This window comes from Hippocampus comes, unplaced genomic scaffold (assembly GCF_001891065.2).
Source record: "Hippocampus comes isolate QL1 unplaced genomic scaffold, H_comes_QL1_v1.1 scaffold85, whole genome shotgun sequence".
NCBI lineage: Eukaryota > Metazoa > Chordata > Actinopteri > Syngnathiformes > Syngnathidae > Hippocampus > Hippocampus comes.
This window is the reverse complement of record NW_017805540.1, coordinates 302064-323314: the sequence shown is the minus strand read 5'-3', so window position 1 is coordinate 323314 and position 21251 is coordinate 302064. Positions and strand designations below refer to the sequence as shown.

The following is a 21251-nucleotide window of genomic DNA, read 5'->3' as shown; positions in this document are numbered from 1 at the left end:
CATTCCAAAAACATGCGTGGCAGGTTCATATGCAACAATCGAAATTGTTCTTATGTGTGAGTGTGAGCGTGAATGGTTCTTCGTTTCTGTGTGCCCTGCGATTGGCCTGCAACCGGTTCAGGGTGTCGCCCGCCTACTGCCCGAAGACGGCTGGGATAGGCTTCAGCACCCCCCGCGACCCTTGTAAGATAAGCGGATCGGAAAATGGATGGATGGATGGATGGATAACTAGTGTTAACATCAACGCATACACCCACAGGCACGGTCACAAATTTTTGTTTGTATAATTGCATAATCTCCCTGTTATGTAATTTTACATTTTTACATAGCATAAGGTGTTTTTTTTTCTTCTACTGAGTGACCATTTGAAACATCGTACCATTATATCTGTCCATCATTTTGCTGGATTTGCTGTCACATCATCTGTTGGAGATGTCTGTCAAAAGAAAAAAAAACAGAACAGGAAAAAAAATTACAACAGAAAATAACACATTCAAATAAGTGCCTGAGCCTTTTTTTACAAGCAAAGGAAATTGTTATGCGGCTACCCCATACTGTAAATATATCAAAGGGCGAATGAAAAATTACATAATGACTATATACATGGAGTGCGGGAGAAAAACAAAAGTATTTTGGCGCTGGCAGTCCTTGAGGTTGAGCTGTGGAATTTTTGGTGAGACGGCACATCATGCAGAGGATTACGCTTGACGCTGTTTTAGCTTATTGCACAAAATCCAAACAATTGCACTTAATTGCCTTCCTTTTTCATCCCTCACGTTGTCTGAGTGATGTGTGTGCTTCTGCTGCTTTTTTTTTCTCCCACACTGATTCATTTCTTCCATGCGCACGGATGGCTGTTATTTTCCTGTGGCACGTCTGATCCTCACTTGATTACTACCCTGCTGTCCAGGATGAGGGACGAGAATAACGAACTACGTTTTAGCCCTTGCAGCTATGGGCAGCAGAAAAAAAACCAAAACATTTGTGCAGGCATACAAGCATTGTTGTGACTCACTGTTTTTCTCCCTTGGAGTTTGTTGTTTGTCTTTGCTTGAATCAACAGTTTGTTTACTTTTCTAACATTTCATAGTCTTCAACTTGAGCTCTGGTTGCACTCTATAATTCAGTTTGACATGATTTTTTTTTTTTTTTTTTTTTTTAATACATCTTCATAAAAATCCACTTTTAACCCACAGCAATGCCCATGGCGCTGGCCAGTGGAATAATTTAGTCATTTAGCTTGCTCATTTTGGTCGGGCCTGTCAGTTTTTAACAAAATAAACATTCTTTCCTTCTTTTGCCTAGGTAGAAAAAGTAGAAGAAGCATTATCTTTTTATTATAATAATAATAATAATACATTTTATTTATAAGCGCCTTTCAAAACACTCTAGGACACCTTACAATCAAAACTCTGTGCCCATGTGTCGGCCCTATTCTTGTTAACGTGTAGTTCAGTAGATTGAAGGGGTTTTTTTTGGTTGGTTTTTTTTTTTTGGGTCATAGTCGTAAATTGGACACACACACAAAAAAAATGTAATTGTGTCACTCAAAAGTCAAGGTCGCCGAGACCTCACGTGATATTGATTTTTGAACCCCAAGATAAATGACTTGCATGTGTATGGATTCTTTTTATCCAGGTAGCTGGAACTAGGGTTGATTAAAAAAAATAATAATAAAAAATTCAGCACTATAATTACGGTACAAAACGTTTCCTCGACATTGTGGGTTTTGTCACGGAGAAAATTGGGCAAGCTGTACCTTAGCCAAACAGGATGCAGAACACAATGCACTGTAGAAAAAAAAAATGCATGGAAAAAAAATCCGTAAAACAGCAAAGCCGTGAAAGATGAACAGTGTTGTTGCGAGGGATTACTGTATATTTTTTTACAACGTTTAACACAGTCTGTCCATAATCTAAATCAAATCAGCAATTGTAGCTTTCTTTTATCTTGAAACAGTTACAACCCTATCGTGCACATTCTGTCAACTAAATCTAGTCATCTCCTTGCCGATTCTGCCCTACTGACCTTGTGTATTGCCCCCCCCTGCTCCAGACCACCAACCATCAGCCACTGAGGCATTCTGCAATGCCAGCTATGCCATAAACAACCAACACGAAATGTCCGGCTGGGAAATTTGACCTCCGTTCTTGAAAAACTCATTAATAGACCTCAGCAAAAAGCAGAATGCATGAAGTTTGCACACGGCATCTCTAACCGAACAGACACTTCATAATGTGAGCGTGCCGTGCATGTGGTCCAACATGCACGTTTTCATAAAAAATGTAACCAAATGTGTGCTGGATAATGTCAAAGCAGCAATATTTCACAATCGGCATGAGTAATCTGAATGTAAATGTACCGTGGAAGATAGTTTTTGATAAATTAGCTTCAGTTGTTGAATACAGATGGAGGACGGGAAACGTTGGGGATGGGAATGCATTTAAATGTAGCTTTCAATTATAAATATGGATGTTCTTATCTTGTGTTTTTACACTGACGTGAGCAGACAGTATATACTGGATGCAAGGTGGCTTTATTGTTGGCAGGAATCTTTCAGCACTCGCGTTGACACGTCTTAACTTAGCCCATACATGTGGTGTAAAGCTGTGGTACATGTCATCAGGTTTAGATGCAGATATTATTTGTCACTGTTTTTATTTTTGACAAATTACAAGACGAGAAGAGTCAAATCCACTCCGGGCTGCTACTCACAATGATTTGAATAATCGATTACTCGGATAAATCTGTTTCAATTTCCATCCCTTTATTCAAAAACGGGACTTTATTTCACATTGACAGTGAACACATATAAATTCATTCTGATTCGGTTACCGGTTTGGTCCATAACATGTCAAAAAATAGGCAAAAATATTCATGCTTGTTTTTCAAAGTGCTGTTTTGATTCAACACAAACACGATCAGTCCTTGATCAACGGAGACCACAAAAATTGGAGAATATTTACTGTTGAGAAGCTGATATTGCAATCATTTGGACCATTTAAAAAAAAAATCTAAATGACTTAATGATCATTAATAATTAGCGATTATTTTGATAAATCTATGAGTTGTTGTTTAATCATTGCACCTTTGCTTGGAAAGATTTAAAATTTATTTTTTTTTTTACAGAGTATAAAATCCTGATTTGGAGTTGGTGGAAGTTGTACAGTAAACAAAACCTTACTTGTTATTCTCATGTTTGTTTATGTCTTGGGTTTTCCCGCCACACGCATATGTAATGATGTGTTACAAAAAAACCAAATGTGAGCTTAACTGCCTCACCATTGGCTGGCAACCAGTTTAGGGTGCACCCACGCCGACTGCCAGAAGACAGCTCGGATAGGCTCCAGCACGCCGGCGACGCTAGTGAGGATGAGCGGATTAGAAAAAAGATGGATGGATGGACTTAACTGCCATAATTTACTTGTTGAAGACTTACACAAAATATCACCGAAGCCCCAACGCTATCAATGTGCCAATTTTGAATGGCTCTGTATTTCCTGCTCTTCAACTCAACAAACAAGTGAGCCTCGAACAGAGTCTCCGGTTCTTACACCTAAATATAGTCAGTCATACATGTCTCCCTTCACCAACATAACCACGAAAGAAACAATATGGCATCTGGGTTAGGAATCTCCCAAGAGTCATTGCCCAACAATTTTTACATTCCCATGTTTAATTGTCTGTGCTTGGAGCCACAAAAAAAAAGAGCATTTACCCCAAAGAGGCCCCTGCAAAACATGACGACAGTTTAGGAATCTCCCAAGAGTCATTGCCCAACAATTTTCACATTCCCATGTTTGATTGTCTGTGCTTGGAGCCACAAAAGAAAAAAGAGCATTTACCCCAAAGAGGCCCCTGCAAAACATGACGACAGTCAAAGTTAAATATCAAGAGTGAGTTTAATGCCCTTGGGGTTTTCCAAAGCACACTGTAACCTGATAACATGATAAGCTGTCCACTGTAGTAGCCGCTGTCCCAGAAAGAGTTAAGTGAAAATGCATCATATTTTGGTTTACAGCGGGGGTGTCAAACTCATTCTTATCGTGGGCCACATTTTAGTTACCTTTTCCATTGGAGGGCCATTATAACTGCCCCCCCCCCATGCCCTCCCCCAACAAAAAAAATCTATAAGAACTGTTTATTCAACTATTGTTTAAGTTACTGTACTGAGTGGTTTGGTTACAAGAAAATGCTTACAATGTGTCTCTTATTTATTACATAGGAGAATTTGAAATTTTGGTAGATATTATAGCAAGCATCATGGAAGTTGACGTGTTTGATTTACATTCGTGGGCCACATAAAATGATGCGGCGGGCCAGATCTGGTCACCGGTCCTTGAGTTTGACACCTGTGGTTTACAGGAATACTATAATGCATTCACTGTTTTGTTTTGTTTTTATTTATCATCACTGTGGGCCTTCTTTGACCGCCTTGCATTAACATTCATTCATTCATGACCAAACCCACAAATTACATTTCAAGTCTTGACAGCGACATTGAACCAACACAGACTGCAATAAAACAGGGAACTAAATACAAGCAAACTTGATGAGACAACCAGGCACAGCCCGGACAAGACACGAGTGGCTGGAGGGAGGGGGGAGCTGATTAGTAGCCAAAAGGGACAAAGCTGACAACAAGACAAAGCAAGACAAGACATAACATATGAAACAAAAGGGAAATATGATCCGAACCACAAAAACAGTTCATGACATTATAATCCACATCTTTGATGAAGACACTATTTGAGATTCAGAATTATGCCATTGTTCATAATTTTCTCGACAGGGGAATTCTCTGGCAATGCCGAGAGGGACCTGGTGTTGTTGTTTGAATTAAGCTAAATGGCTGGCCTTATTAATTAAACTAGGCAATTCAGGAGAATCGAGGTTTCTGGTTGATGAACTGTCCTGTCTAACTTGGAGAAAAAAATGATACACTTATGGATTCATTGTATAAATTATTATAATTATATTTCTTTTGTTTAGGTTCGGTACAGCAGCAGGTAGAATTCCTTTCTGAAACATCAATGCTATGAATTATAACGCACGCTAAAATCCGTACAGCATTACGCAATCTTTCATAGGTCAAACTTAAAAACAAAAATGAAAATATTGCAAAAACCTGATTAAAAAGAAAAAAAAATAGCATCATAAACACATTGAGGCACAGTTATCTCTGAATAAAATTAGCTATTTTCCTAGCTTAGCCTTCACCAGTATCCAACCGACGCGGACTTGGTTTGAGGTAGCTGACATCATCTGTGTATTCGCTGCGTTCTTGACTTATTCCTACTTTCAGTTTGAACAGTGCTCGCGCTGTCAATGAGAACATTTCATGAGATTATTAACGCAAATTTTAAAAACGGCTATTGTTGCTGTACTGGCGGCTCATCAAGCTAGCGCAATGAACTAAAGTTTACTCAGCCCGTATATTCCTCTGTCTGGCATTTTCAACAGTTTTTTTTAATATATGATGGATTTGTGAGGTCATCCTTGAGCTGTGTGTGGCTACCTCCACATAAGAGCAATAAAATCATCCGGATAATTAATATCAAGTAGTCCTGAACGTGGGCGCAGACACGACATGTCGTAAAACATGACTTCTGCCCTCTCCGTCTTCATTTCCTTTCCGCTGGTCATCTGCAAAATGGTTTGCTTCTTTGTTTTTATGATCTTTGTTCTCTTCTTAGAAAATCCTCCGTTTCCCCAACTTTTTGGCTGTACATTCAGCATTTTTTCCAATGCATAACTGGAAGAGATTTAGATACTAAAAGCAGCGGTTTGGCTTGATTTTCTCCTTTCAAACCTCCATTTAAAAAAAAAAAAAAAAAAATGTTTGTGGTCTTCTTGTCTTGTTTTCACCCGGAAGCCCGCGGTATCGTGTTGGAATTGAGGACCGTCCTGGCATGGTATCCTTGTGCTATCCAACAGCAAGAGGGGAAAACGATATAGTGTGGCATCTGAGCAGCATTAAATTTGTTGGGTATGCGCAGACAAAGCTCACACCTTGAAACAGCTGCCAGAGATTCGTGCAAGAAAAGAGCGTCACGGTATATTCACAGTGAAAGGTTAAACGTTTGCAGCTTTGCTTGCGATTACGTAGACATACATCATTATATAGCGTTACGCTGTGACAATCCCTTACAATGTGAAAGTGTAGCTATTCTCCTAAAAGTATATAGCGCACTTTCTCAGCCTAAATTTAGAGCAACAATTCGTTGGGGAGAAAACATTCAAGGTGACCGTTCAGCATCCATGCTATAAAAAAAAAGAAACAAAACAAAACAAACAAAACCTCATGAATGAATTAAATTAAAAACTTACCTTAATACAAACTTTTCCTCCTGTGATATAAGTGGTCCACGGTGTTCCCTCAGCGCCGTGCACCCTGAGCGTGTCTGTGTGTGTATTTATGTGTGTTTTCCTTGCTGTCAGGGAGAGTGACATGCCAGGGCTGTTTGATAAATGCCAACGTGCATGCAGCCTCCGCCATAACAGAAGCTGGGTTTGCCTCTGTGTTAAGAAAAAAAAAAGAGAGTAGAGAGCAGGGAGGAGCTTGTGAACATGCCTTCCTACTAGAAACAACAGTCAAGAGGTAGTTTGCTGAGAAAGCCAGCTGGAGGCTTGATGGCATCGTGTGACAAGATGGGGCATTTACTTGAGTATGGCGTGGAAAAAAAAAAAAGTAGCCCACCCTCAGTAACACAAGTGTCAGTACTGGACCTCCCTTGTACAGAATGTGTAACTCTATCCAATGCGACGGGATCTATGGCAAGTCAACAGAAGGGAAAGAGAGAGCACGGAGCTCGGTGCCATCTATGGAAGGCATACCCGTCATTCCTCATGGATCCTCTTTCATTCTTTGACCACCATCACGCCAGGAACAAAGAATATCATCTGTTTTTCATAAGCACACACAATATTAACGTGAGTAAAAAAATAGCCTTTTGGCCCCATGCGCGGCTCTTCACTTTTTCCACATTTTATGTTACAGCCACATTCCAAAATGGAATCAATTCTTTTTTTTTTTTTTTTCTCTCCGCACAACAAGGTCCCGCAGGTGTATGACAGAGTACAAACCAGGCATGAAGTCAAAGGAATTGTCTCAAGGAACACACTTGGGGAAGGGCACAGAAACTGTTCCACTCCTTTGAAGAAATTCCGAACCAGCATGACTCTTCCTCGAACTGGCCACCCGTCTAAAACTGAACAATCAGGGAGCTGGGCCAAAGTCAGGGAAGTGACCAAGAAAACGATGGTCACTCTGTCAGAGCTCCAGCAGTCCTCTATAAAGAGAGGAACCTTCAGATCAGGTGAAGCTTGTCCGTGCTTTTATCTCCAGTAGACTTCATTATTGTAGTGGTCTTCTGACTGGATTCCTTCAAAAGTGCATAGAAGATATTAGTCCACTCCGGTAGAGGCTGCCTCTCACTTAGCTGTCGAGTCGATTTTAAAACATCTGCTATAAATCACTGGATGGTCCTGAATACATTAAAGAAATGCTGATTGAATATAAGCTACTCACAAAACGTTAGGGATGGTTGGCTTTCAGGTGAAATTTCAGGACGAGGCTTAAATGCATTCAAACCTTTATAGGTGAACTTAATGTGACCTTCTGTAAGCTTTTGAATGCGCATGGCGAGTTATTGAGATTTTTGTTGTTGTTGATGTGGTGTACTCGCCATTGTTGTTAACTTTAGTTTCAATGAATTGTTTGAGATGAGCAAATCGCCAGTGCATCCTACTAAAACGTCCTATTTTCATGATGATGTCCCTGTAGCGTGAACTTTTGACATTTTCCATTCATTTCACCTGAAAGCCAAGTCAATTTTTGTGAGTAGTGTAAACCCAGTTGAGTCTCGAGTCAATTAGTGGAGCCCAGGTTTCAAAGCAAACACGGTGAAGCAGCATTTAGCTGTTGCGCAAATGGAATAAACTGCCAACGGAAGTAAAGTCAGATCCAAAATCCACAACTACCCATCAAGTGGGTCAAGAAAACAACCCAGCACCTTTTTTTTTTAAACTGTGGGCATTCCATGTTTTTTTTATACTGTCTGTTCGCCATCTTTCATGGTACCAGGCATTCATATGAACAAGAAATTGAACAAAACCGGGCATTGTGATATATATTTTTTTAACTCTCTGTGTGTGTTACTGCAAAAGACTTCCTCATTTTACCGGTAGTTAACAACTGGTTGACTATGCAAGAGGGAGTCTTTCTTTCTCGCTCTTGATATGTTTCCTGGTGTAGTAAATACACCTGACCTAACTTGTATCGATATGGAATATGAGCTTTTTCATAAGCTGCTACCCTGCCTTGTCTCCCACCAAGGATGGAAAAGGAATCATTAAGTACTGAAAAAAAAATACTCCTTTTCCATTACCCAGGCAGACAACTGACTCCATGAGGGATTGTGGTTCACAGTGGAGGGAGTGCTGGGGGAGGGGGGGGGGCTGCCTTTATAGCTTTGACAGACTGTACACATGCTTGAGAAAACTTGGCTGTCGTGCAAAAATCTTAGTCAGTGGCAGTTTCAAAGAAAGATTTGGAATTGCATCACATTTCAGTGGTATCTTGGTTAAACACCTTGTTTTTAGATTCAGAGTTTTTCAGGGGTGGCGGGGGGCGGGGGGCTGACTAAATTATTAACTTACATAGATACTTTTAGTCAAAGCAGTAAAAGCTTGCCCGCCGTCGGATATTAATTTTCCTCCCATTTCCCTCCTCCGGGGGAAGTTGCCTCTTGGTGGAAAGTGTACCTCGAGGAAAGTTGAGCTACTTGCGTTGAGACTTTATAAGCAATGCGGTGAGGATTTTAGAATGCTAAGGGTTTCTAGATCAGTGGAGACAATTTTAAAGCAGAGCCCTTTTAAGGCTACTTTTGTGTCCAAACATTTGACGTGTGTTATGTAATGGTGACTTGTGGTCACTCCCCATTGAGCTTATGCTGCATTGGTCAGGAGAAACACGAGGTAGTGACGTGCGGATCGAGACCATCCATTCAACAAGAGGGCCTCCCAACAACTGAAAAATAAAAATCACAAAAACAAGTGTGAATCCTTATGTGCAATGTAGTGTATATTGTACATCAGCGGTCCCCGACCTTTTTTGCCCTGCGGACCGGTTTAATGTCAGACACTATTTTGACTGATAAATACAACAAAATAATATGATATGACCTTCATGAAAACTGTGGTATTTTCGAAACATAATAATAAACACGAATCATGACACGAGGAACGTCCTATCTGGCCGCAACGCTCTCTGGTCGCTATGGTAAAGTTTAAATGTGCCTTCAAAATAAGATACACCGCCAATACAAAGTGCATGAAAAATATGACTCACCATAGCCGTATATTATGCAGAGCGGGTTAAATCCGTATTTTAAGTAGGACTCCTGATACTGTCTATTAATTGTTGCCTTCTTTTTCTTGGAAGTCGTAGGTTCCTCTTTTGTCTCCTGGCTGGGCCTTTTCCCCTTCCCAAAGACGTTTGTTTTTGACTCATTTTGCTAGCCCCTGGGTTTCATTTTAGAGGTAACCTATCACGTGACCAAGAAGTGCGCCCTGAGCTCCGTTAAGAGTGACATATTGTAGACGGATGTAGCAGAGAATCCGGTAATTTTTCAAAATATAACATTTTTCAAATTCCGAAATAAAGCAAACGGAAGGAATGTAAGTTCCTTCCCAAAGACGTTTGTTTTTTACTCATTTTGCTAGCCCCTGGGTTTTCATTTTACGTGACCAAGAGGTGCGCCTTGAGCTCTTATTTCTGTGCGGCCCGGTACCAAATGACCCACGGTACCAGTCCACGGCCCATGGGTTGGGGACCACTGTTGCACATTGAATGAGACTTAACGTGTTTCTGCAAGTTTCTCCCAAGTGCTTGCCGGTAATTTTTCAAAATATAACATTTTTCAAATTCAAATAAAGCAAACGGAAGTAAAGTAAGTTCTTTATTCTTTCTTTTGGCACCAAATGACCCATGGACCGGTACTGGTCCGCGGCCCGTGGGTTGGGGACCACTGTTGTTGCACATTGAGTGCATTTCTGTAAGCGCTCCTCTCAAGTGCTTATTATGATTCATTTTCCATCACTGTGCATAATCACAAAACTCCTGTGAATAGTTACAGTATCTTTTAACCCTTTCAGGTACAGCGATTACTACAGTGGACAGCTTATCATGTTGTCAGGTTACGGGGTCCATGAAAGGGTTAAAATTCAAAATGTAAGTTACGTATCCTATTGGTTTCTGCAGGTTTGCCATATGATTCATTTTCCATCACTGTGCATAATCACAAAGCTCCTGTGAATAGTTACAGTATCTTTTAACTCTTTCAGGTACAGCGATTACTCCAGTGGACAGCTTACATTGTTGTCAGGTTACGGGGTCCATGAAAGGGTTAAAATTCAAAATTTATGTTATGGATCAGATTGGTTTCTGCAAGTTTGCCGAGCGCAGTGGCTGCTGAGTGTATATTTCATATACATCCATCCATCCAACCACTTTCTGATCCGCTTTATCCTCACAAGGGTCGTGGGGCGTGCTGGAGCCTATCCCAGCTGTCTTCGGACAGTAAGTAGGGGACACCCTGAACTGGTTTCCAGCCAATCACAGGGCACATAGAGACAAACAACCATCCGCACTCACACTCACACCTTGGGACAATTTTGAGTGTTCAATCAGCCTGCCATGCATGTTTTTGGATTGTGGGAGGAAACCAGAGTACCTGGAGAAAACCCACGCAGGCATGGGGAGAACATGCAAACTCCACACAGGAAGGCCGCAGCTGGAATTGAGTACGGTCCCTCTGCACTGTGAGGTCGACGCGCTAACCACTGGACCACCAGGCCACACTACAATTCATATATGTCATCATAGTGACAGATTTTAGCTGTGGCAGTAAGTTTCAGGATCTACTTTTTTCATATTCTTGTCTGATCTGAATCACAGACGTCTGGCTTTGAATGGCTATTGGTGATTTAAATGGCTATCTGAGGCTTCTCTCTCCGGCTGACCCACATTTCTTCCTCACATTACAATTGAAGCAAGCTTTTTTAATTGATTACTGGAGTTTGTTTATCTTGTTGTGAATGATCAGTCACCCGACCCTCACCGCACTGCCAGCGCGCGTAACCCTGCACCACCCACGCGGCGGACAGTAAATTGATGTTTTGAAATGAGAAAATGCGGTTACTATCTGAATTTTAAAGGTTCGGTTGATATTCTTACAATCCGAGATTCAATTTTAAATGTATTCACGAAAAAGCTATGATGTGTAATCTACCGAGGTACAACTTGACTACAAGATAAACGATCACCATGTTGATTTCATGACCTGTATAGATAGGAGTTGAGAGCTGCCCCAGCTGCCCAGAACCGTTCCTACTCAAGGAGTGGAAAGGTGCACTCGTGTCAGTATGTCACTAATATACAATCATGGGGGGGGTATGGCACACAATACACTGTGTTCATGTCATAATCTTTGCTTGCACTGTTTCGATGATATTTTGATTTTATTTGCCGTTATGTCTTGTTTTCCTGTGTCCCATGTTCATGTCTTGTCTTGCTCTTCTTGCGTTGAGACTTTATAAGCAATGCGGTGAGGATTTTAGAATGCTAAGGGTTTTATCACTGAACGTTTCTGGATCAGTGGAGACAATTTTAAAGCAGAGCCCTTTTAAGGCTACTTTTGTGTCCAAACATTTGACGTGTGTTATGTAATGGTGACTTGTGGTCACTCCCCATTGAGCTTATGCTGCATTGGTCAGGAGAAACACGAGGTAGTGACGTGCGGATCGAGACCATCCATTCAACAAGAGGGCCTCCCAACAACTGAAAAATAAAAATCACAAAAACAAGTGCGAATCCTTATGTGCAATGTAGTGTTTATTGTACATCAGCGGTCCCCAACCTTTTTTGCCCTGCGGACCGGTTTAATGTCAGACACTATTTTGACTGATAAATACAACAAAATAATATGATATGACCTGCATGAAAACTGTGGTATTTTCGAAACATAATAATAAACACGAATCATGACACGAGGAACGTCCTATCTGGCCGCAACGCTCTCTGGTCGCTATGGTAAAGTTGAAACGTGCCTTCAAAATAAGATACACCACCAATACAAAGTGCATGAAAAATACAACTCACCATCGCCGCATATTATGCAGAGTGGGTTAAATCCGTATTTTAAGTAGGACTCCTGATACTGTCTATTAATTGTTGCCTTCTTTTTCTTGGAAGTCGTAGGTTCCTCTTCTGTCTCATGGCTGGGCCTTTTCCCCTTCCCAAAGAAACTTCCCAAAGACGTTTGTTTTTTACTCATTTTGCTAGCCCCTGGGTTTTCATTTTACGTGACCAAGAGGTGCGCCTTGAGATCCGTCAAGAGTGACATATTGTAGACGGATGGAACAGAGAATCCGGGAATTTTTCAAAATATAACATTTTTCAAATTCAAATAAAGCAAACGGAAGTAAAGTAAGTTCTTTATTCTTTCTTTTGGCACCAAATGACCCATGGACCGGTACTGGTCCGCGGCCCGTGGGTTGGGGACCACTGTTGTTGCACATTGAGTGCATTTCTGTAAGCGCTCCTCTCAAGTGCTTATTATGATTCATTTTCCATCACTGTGCATAATCACAAAGCTCCTGTGAATAGTTACAGTATCTTTTAACTCTTTCAGGTACAGCGATTACTCCAGTGGACAGCTTACATTGTTGTCAGGTTACGGGGTCCATGAAAGGGTTAAAATTCAAAATTTATGTTATGGATCAGATTGGTTTCTGCAAGTTTGCCGAGCGCAGTGGCTGCTGAGTGTATATTTCATATACATCCATCCATCCATCTATTTTCTGATCCGCTTGAGCCTCACAAGGGTCGTGCGGGGCGTTCCCATGCATGTTTTTGGAATGTGGGAGGAAACCAGAGTACCCGGAGAAAATCCACGCAGGCATGGGGAGAACATGCAAACTCCACACAGGAAGGCCGCAGCTGGAATTGAGTACGGTCCCTCTGCACTGTGAGGTCGACGCGCTAACCACTGGACCACCAGGCCACACTACAATTCATATATGTCATCATAGTGACAGATTTTAGCTGTGGCAGTAAGTTTCAGGATCTCCTTTTTTCATATTCTCGTCTGATCTGAATAACAGACGTCTGGCTTTGAATGGCTATTGGTGATTTAAATGGCTATCTGAGGCTTCTCTCTCCGGCTGACCCACATTTCTTCCTCACATTACAATTGAAGCAAGCTTTTTTAATTGATTACTGGAGTTTGTTTATCTTGTTGTGAATGATCAGTCACCCGACCCTCACCGCACTGCCAGCGCGCGTAACCCTGCACCACCCACGCGGCGGACAGTAAATTGATGTTTTGAAATGAGAAAATGCGGTTACTATCTGAATTTTAAAGGTTCGGTTGATATTCTTACAATCCGAGATTCAATTTTAAATGTATTCACGAAAAAGCTATGATGTGTAATCTACCGAGGTACAACTTGACTACAAGATAAACGATCACCATGTTGATTTCATGACCTGTATAGATAGGAGTTGAGAGCTGCCCCAGCTGCCCAGAACCGTTCCTACTCAAGGAGTGGAAAGGTGCACTCGTGTCAGTATGTCACTAATATACAATCATGGGGGGGGTATGGCACACAATACACTGTGTTCATGTCATAATCTTTGCTTGCACTGTTTCGATGATATTTTGATTTTATTTGCCGTTATGTCTTGTTTTCCTGTGTCCCATGTTCATGTCTTGTCTTGCTCTTGTTTTTGGTTTCCACCTTTTCTCATCGTCCGTGTTCCTTGTGTCAGCCAATCAGCTACCTTCAGCCAGTGATGTCTTATCGATGTGTGCCTCGTTGTTTTATTTAGTTGACTGATTTCTTTCAATCTGCTCGTTGTTGCTGCTGCTGAAGTCAAGGTACGCATGTCTACTTTCCATTTACTTTGTAGTGGTGGGAATTTGCTTTCCGTTTATTACTTCAAACTTTGAGGTTCTTTTTTTTTTTTTACTTTGTCACTCCAGTTCTTTGTTATTTTGGCTATACAGTCAACCCTGTTCCTGTCCTTTGCAAATTCCTGAACAGAAACAACATGATGAATGTGAAAGAGCAAAATCATGTAATGAACTTGCCCATTTCCCTGTTTTGGACCTAGACACCTACTTTCACTCTCCTTGCCCCTCCAGGGCTAACAGTCGCGCAATTCACATCGTGTCAGCTGCCACCCAAGCCTCCCAGAAAGTCGGCCACTGTAACAACCAGCATTTTACTTTGCTGTAATCAGGCCGTGTGGCTGAAGCCAGGGTTGTAACTGTGTTTACTGTGTAAACAACGAGGGCCTCTGCAACGCTGCTGCGACATGAATGGTTAACAATTAACAGAGAGCCTCAGTCATCACCCTTGTAGATTGCCACTCCATACTATAAGCATCCCGCATAATCCTCGTGTTTGTCTGTTGGTGAATACTGTCGTGACCAAAATATCATTGCGGAGGACCAAAGCAGTCATTCTTGGGGAAAGCATTTTTTTTTTCTTTTTCAATTTGACACAATGCGACCAAAGATGTCTTTATGCCTGGAGTCTGTCAGATTAAAAAAAAAAAAAAAAATCTTTTCAGATTTGAAAAATCCCTATGTGTGTTCCAGGCAAGAGGAGAATCCAAACAGTACCGGAATTGATCTGATCCAAGTTAATCATTAACATGCTTTTGACAGTGTATAAAGCTCATGATGTTCCCACCGTGGCTCTTCAGCCAGTCACAGGAGAGAGTGACGGCTGTCAGCGGTAGGATAAGCAGAACGACAACATGAAAACGACCCTGACCTACTTATTTATTCTTGCTGGTGCCGGGCTAACTGTCCTGTGCGGCAAAGAGGAGCAGCCCGAGGTTTCTGTTGAAACCCCCTCACACTTTGCAGCTCTGGACGACGTGCGACTCCTGGCGACCGGCCTCCTCGAGCTGGGCCAGAGCCTGCGGGATTTTGTGCACAAGACCAAGGGGCAGATCAATGATATCTTCCAAAAGCTCAACATCTTTGGCCGTTCGTTCGACCAACTTTCTGTGCTGGCCAGGGAAATCAAGGAGGAGGAAGAGGAGCTGAAGAAGACGGCGGTGATGCTGCAAGCTAACAATGAGGAGATCAGGGGCATATCTGTTAACATCGGCTCCAAGGTGGAAAGCATCATGCTGGAGAAGAGCTCTCTGCGGAGCAAAGTGGAAGGTCTGGAAGAGAAGCTGAGAAGTATGTCTCAGAGCCTGTTGACTGGCGACCAAGTGAGAGACATCAATGGTCTTAAGGTAAGGCACCTGGAGGCATGCTCCACCCTCCATCTCCTCCTTCCGGGAAGTTCAGCAGGCCGATTTCAAAAAGCTTTGGTGTGGTGTAGTCATCAAAAAGCGGGTTATGCCCTGTGATAAACGACCTGCCTTTTGATGTAAATCAGCTGGGATAGTTTTCAACTCATTCTTCTTCTTCTTCTCCTTTCGGCACGTCCCTATTCAGGGGTCGCCACAGCGAGTCAGTAATTTCCATCCGCCCCTGTAAACCGTCCTACCAACTCGCATGGTCGTCTTGGCAAAAGTTTTACGCCGGATGCCATTCCTGACGCAACCCTCCCCATTTCTCCGGGCTTGGGACCGGCACTGGGGAACAGTGCACCCCCAGGGGAGGGCACTGCCCCCCAGCGGCTGGGTTTAGTTTTCAACTCATTAAGCAGCAGAAATGAACTGATGAATGAAAAAGCCGTTCACAGGTTTTACGCCCTTTACTCCTCTCTTTAAAAACAGGGAGTGATTAACAACCAGGAACAAAGCATCACAGAGCTGCTGAAGGCTGTGAGGGAGCAAAGTGATCAACTCAACTACCAGAGAGTTAAAATCAAGAGTCTGGAAGAAAAGGTAGTGGAATATTCTTTTAGACAAAGGAATTGTCATGAAATGTCCAAATCGTGGATGCACGTATCAGAAAGAACCTCAAGTGATGTTTGGTTCAGGATTTACCTGAAGGCAGCAATGATGAAGTAGTTGTCCGTATCTTATACATACACCTACTCTGCATCAAACTGCCCTTTGTTGGGAAAAGAGCGGCCTCCTCTCCCCCGCGTGTTCGTTGAATTTCGGACGAGGAGAATGTTGGTAATCCAAATAAAGGCTGGAGTGGATAAACAGTTCCTTCGAAGCTTTTAATAACAGAATATTCCGGGCACCCACGAATTACAGACAATGGCTGCGCGTCACGAGTGCGAAGCAGGAAGAGCTTCACATCATTTTTATACCATCAGAAGGGCGGTACCGAGACACAAAGTGTGATTTCATAACTTTCGTTTCTCCGAAACCAATTCTCAGCTTGGCGCATTCCAAAGTTTGTGCGTCTTCAGCAGGGAGTATTCCAATTCTAGGTGATGATTGTTACAAAGACGCAAAGCTATACTGCGAACATGGGAAAGTTATACAGCATGACTGAATATGAGCAGAGTACAAACTAAATATGAGCAGAATATAGACTTCACCTTCAAAAGTAATCTGAGGGCTCTCTCGCCGTGAGGGAACTTGATGCTAACTCTGCTAGCCGCTAAACGCTGTAGCCACCGCTAAATGCTGGTAACGGGCTCCGTATAACACAATGTCAGTATAACACCCCACATGATGATGCAATATTGTGACAGTGAAAAAATACCGGAACATAAAATGTATCTTTCATGAAATCGTGACCTCTCTGACAATGTCAATCAATCCTGATGATTGTTTTCTTTGCAAGTTGATAATGCTCATGCATTGGGTCCTAGTGTATACATAAGTGCATGTGTCTGCATGTTTATTTAAACTCTGAGGTGGATGTATTATGTGTGTCCAAATTTTGATGCTAACAATGTTCCCTAGCTTACAGCCAGTACATTAGCTCAAGACACAAGTGGAAGGATGCCTGAATCCTTCAGCAGCGACACACCCACACTCAGCCCATATCTGGCCTCAGACTCCAGCAAGAAAACCGCAGACATGGGTAAGATCGGTATCAGCACTGCACTGGATGGGAGCTTCGTAGTGATATTAGAATCGCTATCTGTCAGGATCTGTCAGCGTTTATTCAGTCTGACTGCGAGTATGATCAAGGTGTTAGATTTCCCAGATGGCAATCATAGTTTTGTCTTTTACCTACACCGTGCTTGGCATACATCATTTCTGAGGAAATGATTTAACTTTAAATGCTCCTCAATTCAACCTTGTTTTGGTACACTTTAAATAGATCTCCCGTCAGACTGCAGTGAAGTGTTCAACAGAGGTGAGAAAATCAGTCGAGTGTACGCCATCAGACCTAATGGATCGGAGCCGTTCAAGGTGTTTTGTGACATGACCGCAGGTAAAGTAATGGCTCGCCGTGCCGCTTGTCCATTCATATTTTAGTTACTTCAACATTTGAGAAAACATGTTTTCCATTGCTTCAACTCTTTCTCTCTCTCTAATTTCTCTATTGAAGAAATTTCATTTTTTACTGTAACGCGTGTAATATTTAAATTTCATTAGCTGGTGAATTTGGGGTTTTGGTTAGCTGTATGCTGTAATTGCCAAAATTATATTTAAAAAAAAAAAGAAACCATGAAGTATTCCGCTCTGTGTATCTTCATTTTGTACGAAATTAGGATTTCTATCCATCCAGAACTTTCTGAATTGAACCACTGATGTAACTTGGGTTTTCCACAATATTTTAATTGATTTCGATGCACTTGTATATCTACCAAAATTACCTTTTTAAACTCTGCAGTAAAAGCAAAATGAACCGCCCCGCCCCCCCAAAAAAATAAACATTTGCTGTGTTGACTTTCTTGCAGATCATGGAGCAACAGTCATTCAGCGTAGAAGAGACGGCTCTGTCAACTTTGACCAATCGTGGGAGAAATACGAAAATGGATTTGGAGATTTTCACGGTATGTCAAAAGCCGGAAAAAGTATTTCTATGATGTGCCATTATTGTATTCATTTTGTTGGTCCACTTTTTTATTTTCACAATTCTTGCGACTTACTGGGATAACCTGGGACATCGGGGATCGTCTTTCATGCCATGTCATGTGTGTTGGCTTGTTGGAATTCCTTGAATTCTTGAAAACTCAACTTGAAATATAATTTCAAAGAACAACCTGGAATTAATATAGAAGCAAAGTAAAAGAAGAATCTACTAATATAATAGCAATAAAAAAATAAAAAAAAAACAATAAATACAGCCGTTGCTGTTGTGTACACTCTTACAATTAGATAAGAGTACCATAGAAGAAGAAATTACCATTAAGCTCTTTTAGGTGACTAAATTTTCCACAGATTGGAAAGACCATGTGCATTTTATTATTGTTATGTTATATGTATCTAATATGTTCCTAAAGTTTTTGTATTTATTTGAAGTAGTATCACTCCTAGAGGTCAATGCTAATTTAACGTTAGCATGTCAATGGGATTTTACATTGACTTTTCGCCAGTGATGCTTTTGTGAGTAATTCTTTTGTTGTGTATTTCATTTTTCAGTAAACGCCAACAGGGGTGTCATTAAACAGGTCAAAGAATGCTCAGGGAGGGCATAATGTCATTTAAAAAAAAGGGGAGCTACTTTCAAAACACCCCTCTGCACATTAATTGTTTGTTTGTGAGAAGCCAAAATTCAAATTACGATTAAATTTCGAGCACTACAAACCAGTATTTTCTTTTTTTTAGTGTTTATAGATTTTGAAATAAAGTGTAAAATTTGCTTGCCAATAAATTAATTCAAATTCAGGATACTTGGGACTATTGTGGTCATTTGGATATATGCTGAAGTGAGTTTCTTACTGTGTATCTCACAGTAGTCTGCCGCTGCTTTTTTTGTGTCATGATGTGGTTTTAACTTGCCCTCTCATGTTTCTGTCTGTGCTTCTCATTTCTGGTCAACCGTGTCTGTTGCAAGGGGAGTTTTGGCTGGGTCTGAGTAAGATTCACTCGCTGGTTGCACAGGGCAATTCTGTCCTTCACATCCATCTGGAAGACTGGAAACACAATAAGCGCTTCATCGAATACACTTGTGACCTTGATGGTCCAGAGAGCAACTACACCCTTCACCTCAAGCTATTGTCAGGAGATCTGAGCGACCCCATGAAGAACCACACGGGCATGATGTTCTCCACTAAGGACAGGGACAATAACAAGCACCGGCACTCCAACTGTGCCCACAACTACACAGGTGAAAAAGATGTCATTTCTTGAAAATTCAAAGCATCTACCTCTATTCTTCATTTATTCAAATTTCCTATAACTTTAGGTGGTTGGTGGTTCAATAGCTGTGGGGACACCAACTTGAATGGGAGATATTTCCGCATGAGACACAAGGGACGTTCAGATCGTCGAAGAGGGATTCATTTGAAGCCGGGGCGAAAAGCTTCTTATTCGCTCAGGTTCACACAAATATCGGTCTTTCCCTTCAACACGTCTTCACAGTCATCTGAAACTGGTGGTTTTCTCGCAAACAACCACCTGTGAAGAGTGTATAGAGGCCTCTTCAGGAAAACGTTGGAAATGCTATGTGTGGGCAGCCATCATTTCAGAAGGCATGGTCTCAGTTAGGGGATTCAAGTCACTTACACAGGAACGAAGTGCAGAGCGACAGCACTAAGAGTTGTTCTGTCTGAAAACGCAGACAGGCCGGGCTAAGCTCATGACCAAGAAGAAATATATATTTTCTAAACATTTCAAATGGAAATTCATTAAGTTGTTCTGATCTTCATCACGTGGTACAAACTATAGGGTGATTGAATAGTAAGTAACTCCCCATTTCAAAATACTGATAAATTATGAATGTATTGCCATTTATCGGAAAACAAACTATATTTTAATTTTAATGTGTTTGTTATTTTTTCGGGAGTTTGAGAGTCCTGCACAGGATCTTAGCTATTCCCAGTATTGCGCTCTTCTCCACGGAAATGTCGGATGTTGTTCCTGGAATCATCCACCCAGTTTGGGGGTGACTCTCCGTAGTGCCCCGATCACTAATGGCACCACTGTTGCCTTTACCCTCCACATTTTCACGAGTTCTTCCTTCTGTCCTTGGTAATTCTGCAGGTTTTTATGTTCCTTTTTCCTGATGTTGATGTCTTCTGATGTTTATCCACCACCACTACGTCAGACTGGTTGGCTATCACCCGTTTGTCAGTCGGATCTGGAAGTCCCACAGTATCTTCACGTGGTTGTTCTCAACTATCTTTGGAGGTTTATACCATCTAATCCATATTTGTTACAGATGTTCTGGTACACTATTCTTGCTACCTGACTGTGATGCTCCATGTATGCCAATTGTACTATCTTACCCAGCAATGCTTTACAAACCTAATTGTGCTATATATCTGCTATTATATGTGATGTGTTGTATTATTTATCTTAGCAACGGCCAACTTACCCACATGTTGATATTCTTTTTGGTGTACTAATCCCTAACTACATATACTGACAGAATGATCATTTCTGTATCTTTTATTATTTGATGCATTTTTTTAAATACCAGGATGGAGACAAAAAAAAGAGAACCTTTTGTGATGCTTTTCTTTAATTTGTATATCAAACCAGAAGAGCTCAGCGAAACTCAACAATGGACCATTTGAATGGCTTCAATACTATAAACTTTTGTTTCACTGAAAAGTTGTTACACATTACAACTCAGCACGAGAGTTGTAGGTACTGTTAATAAACTGTAGAGGGCAGTGCAGTTTTTTTATGGAGTTTGACCACACTACATGTATTTTGCATGTTTGCATCCAATCCGCTGACTCATTTGCTATCTGAATTTATCCTGTACACACGCTCGAGTGAGTTGAGCCTTACCAAGAGAGTGACAAACATTAACTGTATTTTCGATTGAAACTAGGGATGGCCAGCTTCAATTCTAGAGGGGGGCACATTCTGTATTTTTTCATTTAAAAATTTTTTCTCCTTAATTTCCCCCGCCGTGTTTTTGAATAATCTTGCGGGTTTATGAATAATAATAATAATAATCCTTTTTAATTTGTTAATTTTTACCCATTCTTGATGTAAACAAACACACATTGGGCTTTATTTTCACAGCCATGCATTTGTAAAAATGAGCGCATCTTCATTTTCATGGCAAGGAAAGTCTGAGACACATGATTGGGGGTGCAAGGCGCTCTCCAAGTGCCCACTCCAGCGCAGCCAACTTTAAATCATCCGCAAGTAGAGATCTTGCAGTTTCTTTTAAATGTAC

The 21251-nt window shown here is 41.3% G+C and overlaps 2 protein-coding genes and 1 long non-coding RNA gene across 4 annotated transcripts in view; 1 reads left to right on the top strand and 2 right to left on the bottom strand.

Moving 5' to 3' along the window:
- Window positions 1-6513, bottom strand: part of LOC109521318 (KN motif and ankyrin repeat domain-containing protein 4-like) — an 18371-nt gene extending 11858 nt beyond the window's left edge. Inside the window, exons 1-2 of the mRNA XM_019879122.1 lie at window positions 6331-6513; window positions 380-436 (exon numbers count right to left, since the gene is read on the bottom strand). Of these exons, the coding sequence (XP_019734681.1) occupies window positions 380-398 (19 nt within the window). The 5' untranslated portion in view covers window positions 399-436; window positions 6331-6513. The remainder of the gene's footprint in view (window positions 1-379; window positions 437-6330) is intronic.
- Window positions 6514-14260: 7747 nt separating this feature from the next.
- On the top strand, window positions 14261-19944 carry LOC109521320 (angiopoietin-related protein 3-like). Of its 2 annotated transcripts, XM_019879123.1 has the most exons (7): window positions 14273-15322; window positions 15812-15922; window positions 16904-17024; window positions 17268-17381; window positions 17851-17946; window positions 18951-19223; window positions 19302-19941. In XM_019879123.1, the coding sequence occupies exons 1-7, from the start codon at window positions 14831-14833 to the stop codon at window positions 19517-19519; spliced, it is 1425 nt and encodes a 474-aa protein (XP_019734682.1). In that variant the 5' UTR covers window positions 14273-14830; the 3' UTR covers window positions 19520-19941. The 2 variants fall into 2 exon arrangements, with proteins under 2 accessions (XP_019734683.1, XP_019734682.1); XM_019879124.1 differs by lacking the exon at window positions 15812-15922 and having other exon boundaries at window positions 14261-15322; window positions 19302-19944.
- On the bottom strand, window positions 19867-20774 carry LOC109521322 (uncharacterized). Its single transcript, XR_002169329.1, has 2 exons — window positions 20363-20774; window positions 19867-19944 (listed from the first exon to the last, which is right to left on the bottom strand). It is a non-coding gene; the product is annotated as an uncharacterized LOC109521322 (long non-coding RNA).
- Between the last annotated feature and the right edge of the window lie 477 nt (window positions 20775-21251).

Coding starts and splice junctions, on each gene's coding strand:
- LOC109521320 (XM_019879123.1), top strand. CDS start 14,831: ATGAAAACGACCCTGACCTACTTATTTATTCTTGCTGGTGCCGGGCTA. Junction 15,323..15,811: donor GAGACATCAATGGTCTTAAG/GTAAGGCACCTG, acceptor CTTTAAAAACAG/GGAGTGATTAACAACCAGGA. Junction 17,025..17,267: donor CAAGAAAACCGCAGACATGG/GTAAGATCGGTA, acceptor CACTTTAAATAG/ATCTCCCGTCAGACTGCAGT.